This window comes from Priapulus caudatus, unplaced genomic scaffold, assembly GCF_000485595.1.
Source record: "Priapulus caudatus unplaced genomic scaffold, Priapulus_caudatus-5.0.1 Scaffold1094, whole genome shotgun sequence".
NCBI lineage: Eukaryota > Metazoa > Priapulida > Priapulimorpha > Priapulimorphida > Priapulidae > Priapulus > Priapulus caudatus.
In genome coordinates, this window is record NW_014578155.1 from 68031 (window position 1) to 76310 (window position 8280).

Here is an 8280-nt window from a genome sequence, read left to right on the forward strand (position 1 = left end):
AGCGACGCAGCAGAGATAAGCTACCAGGCTGAAAGAAACGCATTGGGCTTGCAACACCACCGTGTCATCTCGCTGCTTTTCGTTTCGTATTCATCTACAATAAATCGCCGGATCTATCTGTCTGTCTGTCTTCTTGAGACCAGTAAGAGGTCACCCGTGAGGTATATTCTCAATCAGCATGACGCGACGACCATTTTAGGCCAAAAACAATTTGCACAAAAACGCAAAAATAAGGGCAAAAAAACAAACAACAGATTTCCCCCAAAAAAATACTCGCGCAGCAGAAAAGTTAACAATAACAGCAATCCTAGCGCTCGACTATACACTGCAGCAGAAAAGTCGAGACGAATCCTAGAACAGCAATCCTTTAGCGCTCAACTATAGTCAGGCTCAAAATCAGGCAATCGCATGAAAAATGCCGAAACGCAAGCAATAGCACAAAACGCATGAAATAGCAGAAAAGCAGTAACCCCCAAAAAATCCCAAGCATCGCCGGGTAGCCCAGCTAGTGCACCATAAAACAGGAGTTTCAGGCACGTGATTTGTATCAACCAATGGGATTTGGGAGGTATGCAGAATGCAGAAGGTTGCTGAAATGATGTGTACGCAACTGCGTATCTGCCTATCTGTGCCTAACAAAGGTGTCACTACGCACGACTTAAATGTTACGTTTATAACCGTAGCAACAGACCTCAGATGAGCCCAGACGCTCTGCGGCTCTTGTTGTTTTCCTCACTGCCCTGAAATCACTGAACTCTTGTTGGCGCACAGACATGAGGCATGTGATTATAGAATAATTGTATTATTGGTAACCATTGCGCTTTAAAATAATATCATCATTATTGTGTATAATCCCTATTATATATGTATATATAGTGTGTCCACTTTTTCTATAACATTACATACATTAATAACTGGTCCTTGGACCAATAAATGCTATTCTAAAGTTTAATATTTTGGATACTTTAATATAATTACCAGATATGTGTCTGCTTTCCAGATATGTGTGTGTTTATATCTATAGGCCTTGCTGTCCACAAGTTCCATACTTTTCAGTTATTTTCTGTCACACTAGGTGGAGTCACTTGTTAATGACCTTCACTGCAAGCTCTGTGAGATTACCTGCGTTCAGACAAGAACCGGGACTTTGCGCTGCATGAGAACACTTGCTTACCATCATCTCATTGCTGTTATCAACTGCCTCATGAAATACAACCTGCCATATGACCAGTAAGAATTGGAGCATTATATTGTAATTTATGTATTGATGTCAGACAGACTGCCTAAAAGTAGGTGAAAGTGTAAAGGAATTGCATTGACAATGCAGCAAAACCCAAAGAAGCACGTACAAGATTCAGCAATGGAATAAAAAATTTCTGTTTTGAATTATTGCTGCTCTTTTGCTATCCGTGTTCCTTCCTTGCCTCCACAGGATGAGCAAATGTCAACTGTAATAGATGTATGTATGATTATATTAACTCATATTCATATTTTCAGGTGCATGTAAGAGATATCGAGAGGGTTTACTATGCTTCTAAATTTTGTAATAATTTTTCCGACATGACTGCAGTCCTCAGCCACTCATTAGAATTTACATTCCACATACAATCATCTGCTTTTTAATGTTCCCTGCAGGACAGTACGTGACTGTTGGCAAGTTTTGGCAGGAGATGGCGCCACTGCACAGAACGTGCTGGACAGACTGCTAGAGTCTCTTGCACGTGCTGTGCCATTCCAGGAGAAACCTGACCCACGCGAGCGGGACAAGACCAAAACTCTGCGCATTGCCAATAACCAGCCATTAGCTGTGAGTTTGACCTTTAACACATTTACCATTGGTTTTTATTCTGTGTTGCACTGACATACCTTCCTTAAAAGTTGAATGCATCATACAATTCTGCTAAGAATAGGCATGAATTTTTTTTTTAATGGGTGAAATAATCTTCAAATCCATTTGGAGCAGTATGAGTCACACACGTTGTGTAAACGAGAACTATAGCACCACAGTCTTGAACATGTTATCATAAGCTTCCAGCGCAAGACGTGGCACCAGTCGACGCATACCCGTGATTATTGCATTCGGCTTTCGGCCACGCATACCAGATATCAAACCTTCACTGAATGTGACAGTAATTGGATTTACTCGAGGCAGAAACGCGAATATTTGATTCAAGTATTGAAATCAGTTAGAGTTTATCGCGTGCACGTAATCTCGCAGTGTGGTGGAATCACGGGTGCAGGTCGTGACACGTAGTTTTGCGTGTGTGTGCTCTCAGGTGCTGAGCGCACTCGCAGAGATCTTCAGGGCCGACAACTGCACTGCGACGATGATGCAGAACTACGCTCGCGTCTTCGTCACCCTGCTCACCTCCATCGGCGTCATGGTCGACGTGAAGGCCCCTCCCCACCAGAAGCAGGAGGAGAAGAAGGACGAGAAGCAGTCGGGAGGGAAGACGGGCCCACGCGGAGAAGACTGGGCATGGGATATTCTCGCACCCAGCCGTGACCAGGTGCTAAATCCCAGCAGGTGCGTGGACTGTGCCGGTGGCACGTTTAATTAATATCTTAATTAATAGTTTAATTAATAGCATTGTAGCTAAGACTAGCAGTTGGTTTAATTGACAATGTTAATAGCATTATGGAAACTATAGGGCTTGTATGTTGTTAAAAACTGTGCAAGGACTTTGCGTGAGTATCGGAAAAATTTTACGCTGCTGTTTTTCGCAAGTGTATCCATGATGTTATTGTGTTTGAAATGACTGCATGATGTTTGTCATCGCAGAATGTTCCCCTGTATTTTCGCAGGATTTCTATCGAGGCTCTGCGGAACTTTCTTGTGTGTACAGGCGGGGATATGATCATTGATGGGTTGCAGCGCATTGACGGATGGAAGAAGCTGGCTGTAGCTGCAGACATCCCTGATGTCATTTGTAATGTAGCAAGGTAGTATTGGTCACTGTGTTTGTATACGCATTCAAAGAGCTTTGCAATGAATTGTAACACGTTTCATGAATGAGGGCATGATTGTATAATTGTATATCTCTTGCTTAGATTGAATTATTGTTTAACAAGTGTATTGTACCACTGGTTGTAGGTCATTGGCAGTGCAGAAACCAGAGCTATTGACACAGGTCATCACGGCTATGAATCCATCACTAGCAAGTCTGTACGACACACAAAGAATCGTCGCAGTAGCATTTCTCGGGGAGGTATCAATTTACATTCTCCTGCCACCACATTCAAAATCTCTCACAAAATTCGAAGATTTTCACGATGCTTCGCATGAGATGTGACGGTAATACGATACTGGTGATATTACAACATGCGCTATGGATAATCAGTGGAACGTTGCTCTGATGTGTTTGTAAGTAAGGACTGTTGTCTGTGTAGTTGATAGGTCACTGTGGGAAGGCGGATGGCGCGCTCACTGAGATCATGATGAACAGTTTAATGACTAGGCTCGTCGATCCCTCGCAGTCCGTCCGCATGCTGTGCATACGCGGCCTCGGTAACGTAGGCACTGCTGGAAACGAGCAGGTACGAACAAAAGATGATCTGATGTAAATCGACAATATTTTGTGCGTTTCCATAACGGAATTTGGGGATAAAACTTGTGTGACTCCTAGTCGTTATTATAAGTGATATTGATTTATTGTGAAAATCGGTAATGAGTTTTGTGTTTGATTAGTATAATGTATGGAAAGTGAAAGTAACTTATAATAGTTAATTTTTAACAAAAATAATATGTTCTGCGGCATTATTCCGAGATGTTTAATTATAATGTATGCAGCACAGTCCACTCAAAGAGTAGTAACAATAAACGACTACAATCGATCCACTACCATTGATGTAACAAGTTAACTAGTTCTATGCATCCCGTGCACACTTGATGGATACAATAAAATGTACACGAGCTGCATCGTGTATTGTGAGTAGGTGCAGAAGTATTCGACGACGGTGTTGTCGGCGATGATGGCAGGCATGGATGACCGTGAGGACAAGGAAGGCGACATCACGTTGGCAGCCATGTCTGGTCTGTCCAAGATACTGGCGGCCATCGACGAGCACCATGTGCGGGGCATACTGATAAACATTGCATTGCGCATACGTCCCTGCTTTGAGAAGGTAATGCCTTGTTATGGCTTGCAGATTGTTTTGTACTCTAAGCATCATCTATGTACGCAACGTATTAAGTCGAGATATTTTCATTACTTTTCATATAGCAAAATCCATCAATGTACCATGGAGTACACGAATTTGTAAATTACAGCAATGTTACATTATAGATAAATACCTGATGCTGCAAAGTTTTATACTAAATTGTTTTCTTACGTTTTATAATTACACAAAGTCGTGTAGAATGCTCCTTCTCTTTGATTTATTATTGCACGAATCCTCTCTCATTTGAATACGAGATGAAAATTGCATTCTTTGTTGTAGCACCTGATTTAATTTCATTATTCGATATTTGATCTTATTCCTACCGCAGATGAAAGTTGGTGGCCTCTAGCACATCTAACTGTTTAATATTTTGCAGGAGAGGGACGAGGTGAGGGCCGAGGCCTTCCGCTTGTTTGGAAATCTGTCAAGATTTTCCGACGGGCCGTCCCGCGATCCGTTTCTCGAGCAGATTCATGCCAACCTGGTGAGTCTCCTGCTGCACCTCCATGACAGCAGTGAGGATGTAGTCAAGGTAGGCACGAGCATACTACATCTCTACCTGTGAGGTATTGAGAGAAAATCCACTTGGAATTTCAATTTTGGAATATTTTATTGGAAGAAAGTGCAAGGTAATGCTAGTCGTGTGCGTGTAAAGGTCGGCCGCACTGGCATTAATTTTTTTGCGTGGTGCCGCTGTGTGGGTGGATGTTGCCTTCTCGGAAGGAACATGATTTATTCATGGTAGATTGCATCGCCGCCGCTGCTTAGCCAAGGGAGAATAGAAACCTGCAATAGATTTTGCTATTAAGGGTTCAGACAGTATCGTTTACGAGGTGTTGACACAAAGTGTACCGTACATGTTTTGATTTACACGCACTGTCTGCGTAGGCAAGCAAGTATAGCCTGCGGCTGCTCGGTCCACGCATCAGTTCCAGCTCCCTGAATGACATGTTCCAGAAGCACCTGCTAGACGATGCTCACCTTCACTATGGCGAGTTCATCAATGACCTTTCCAAGGTCCTGGTATGTGTAATTTTACCAAGTCGTGTCATTTCCTCAAATCATTTTGTCGTGTGTCAAGTTTTGCCTTACTTCATACTCTACTACTGCTATACTATACTACTACATCTTACTATCATAAGGTAAGGTACGTACAGTTTCATGTACTTGTGACATGCAGCCGGCCAATTTCTTAGAATTGCTTTGCTATGACAGTCATATGGGAGTACCAATAGCTAGCTAGTTTATACATAACAAGTTTCAAAATACCATGTATATATATTATATATAAAGTATATAGTCAGGTTCCAGTTACAGCTGACTAAATAGATGAAATTTGTATTTAATCTGGCTTTTTTGTCTTTTCAAATTTTTTTACATTTTACTATATGACCTTCATTCCTAAATTAATTAGTATATTCCTATTGTTCGAAACGTTTTGAGCAATTCCTCTTTTGTCGACCACCTCTGCAGATGCAATCATGCAGCCTCATGAGATGTCCTTTTCATTTGTCCCCCAAATTCATGTAGGTTCGTTGAAATCTCTTGCAAATAAGAAGCTTTGAAATTGTGTGCCCGAATTTCGGCTTGGTTGAATCGTGGGATGAAACGCAACACGCACGATGTCTTTCAGATCGCCAGCTATCCGGAGAAGATAAATTTCTATGTGATGGGTAATGTGTCTTTCTTCAAGAGCTCTTGTCACATGATCAGAAGCAATGCTGCAATGTTTACAGGCAAGTGAATGATTGTGTTCATAGCAGCTGTACCAGGTAGTGATATTTACAGATCCAGTCTACCTGATATGTAACAGATTTTTGACATAAGATGTAATAGATATGTGACAGATATGTGACTGAATTTTACTGTTAATCAAATATATGATGTACAATATATAACAGAATCAGCAAGATGGTAATATGGCAAGGTTTCGTGGGATTTTAATAGAATGCTTGTTTCTACATCATGAAAGTGTGAATATTATCAACTTAAGTTCTACATTAGGTCCATTGATTTACACTGGCGAATAGAGAAAAGAAATCAATAATGTGGAACTGCAGTTTGCATATTATATGCATACATACATTCATTTTTAGCTCATCTGACATAGTCATATGCAGCTTGTAGAATCGCATGAACGTGCATCCGTCCGGCCATGCGTCCGTGCGTCCGTCAACTGTTGGGCACAAATCATACCCGCTCGACGTACGGTCACGATATTCGGGACGTGGGGGGGGGGGTAATTCGAAAACGAGTTGGGATGTCGAAGCTGGGGGTCAAAGGTCAAAGGACAAAGGTGTAAAATAAGGGGGAACATTCCCTCCTTAACTTAAGGTATAGGAAGGAAATGCAGAATTGCGGCACAAATCTAAACGGCTCGACCTAGGCTCGTGATAGTCGGTGTATAGCATCATGGTAGGAAAAGCCATCACTGTGCCAAAATTAGAGGTCACAGGTCAAAGGTCAATGGGGTACAGGGCAGATTTTAGACATTTTCTGAGAACATGGTCTGACGGAGCAATTGAAAAACTTTTTTGTTTCAGCGGCGACCTACCATTTTTATGGCTTTATTGAAAGGACCATGAAATGTACTTTCCGCTGACATGCGAAGAGTAAGTGTCGGATAACCTTTTGATCCTCAAGAGGAGGATTAAACATTGATTTGTTGACTGTTAACAAAGGACTGAACTGCTTTTGCTATTATTAGAGCCCATACCTGTGTGAATGTGAGGCTACAGTTGCACAGTTTAATTGCAAAGGCAAATGTTTGTTGAACAAGGTTTATATGCTCCTTAAATCATATTATTTTCTAAAGCAGTCTGTCTATAGCACCCTGAAGGCTGAATCAGTGAATGCTCGCGTGTGCAGGCAAAAACACGGGGCAGCCCATGGCTGGCACGCTTCTAATCATAATTGTTGCCTGCCAACCTGCAATGCACATGTGTCTGCAATGCATAGAGATTAGGTGGGTGCGAAAGTGTAGCTGATATATTTTTGTTTGAATTGGCCACGAAAGTCAAACAAGAATAAAGAAGACTTATGTATAAGACGTCTTGCTATGCACAAATAAATTTATCAGCAGAACACCAGACACCAGATGAGCCCTGTCGCACTGCAGCACTTGTTCTTAAATGTTTAGTCCATTTTAAATTAATAAGAAGATTGTGTTACTAAACAGTAATGATTGTCATTTTAAACGTGTATTTTGCAGGGTTTTTATTAGGAAATTTGCCAAAAGAGAAGCAAATGTCAATCTCAAAGGAGCATGTTTGTGGAGGTGAGCAACACTTGTTAGTCTGTGTATCAGGAGTAGTTAAGACTTCAAAACATTTGAACATTGTCTTTATCTTGCTTATTGCGCCCTGCTACTTTTTGCACAAATTTTTAAAACTCGACAGTTTATTAATTAGTAGTTTTATGTGCAGTGATAGTGGGTTGGGGGCAGCTGTGTTTGCTGACCAGACCATTCGTGGTTTTCTCCAGCCGTGTCTTGCGTCCAAGCAAAAATTTGTACATACAGCCGAGCAGCCTTTTTTGCAAGTCCATCAGGCTCAAATACAGCTTTGAACTCATGGCGCCATCTTAATTGGAAACATGGAACTAAAGGGAGACTCTATCTTTAATACTAAAACAGCAGTATTTTATTAGCTCACCTTGACATCGTCAAGCTGAGCTATTGCCATGGGTCGTCGTACGTCCGTCCGTCCGTCAACATTTGGCTACGGTCAACGATAACTCAGGAACCGTTTGACCCACATGTTTGAAATTGGGTATAGTTGTTACTGCTATGCTCCCATATTAAACGTCCTATTTTGGAGCACGCCAGTCGACGTACTTTCGAGCCACGGCAATTTTTTGGCAAAAATGGGAAACCTACCTAATTTACATAATTTTTTTTTTAAATATCCAAACCCCTTCATTCACATACCAAAAATGAGCAAAATCCGTTGAACCTGAACTGACTAATGGAAATTCCCATTTTTGGGACGTTTAATATGGGAGCATAGCAGTAACAACTATACCCAATTTCAAACATGTGGGTCAAACGGTTCCTGAGCTATCGTTGACCGTAGCCAAATGTTGACGGACGGACGGACGTACGGACGGACGGACGGACGG

General features: G+C 41.6%; 1 protein-coding gene across 1 annotated transcript in view; it reads left to right on the forward strand.

The window, feature by feature from the left end:
• Window positions 1-1075: 1075 nt before the first annotated feature.
• Window positions 1076-8280, forward strand: part of LOC106815346 (maestro heat-like repeat-containing protein family member 1) — a gene marked incomplete at its 5' end in the record, with an annotated part of 9042 nt that continues 1837 nt past the window's right edge. Inside the window, 11 exon segments of the mRNA XM_014819794.1 lie at window positions 1076-1230; window positions 1636-1807; window positions 2277-2527; window positions 2806-2943; window positions 3095-3209; window positions 3391-3537; window positions 3937-4125; window positions 4538-4693; window positions 5050-5184; window positions 5795-5897; window positions 7373-7438. Coding sequence (XP_014675280.1) covers window positions 1076-1230; window positions 1636-1807; window positions 2277-2527; window positions 2806-2943; window positions 3095-3209; window positions 3391-3537; window positions 3937-4125; window positions 4538-4693; window positions 5050-5184; window positions 5795-5897; window positions 7373-7438 — 1627 coding nt within the window.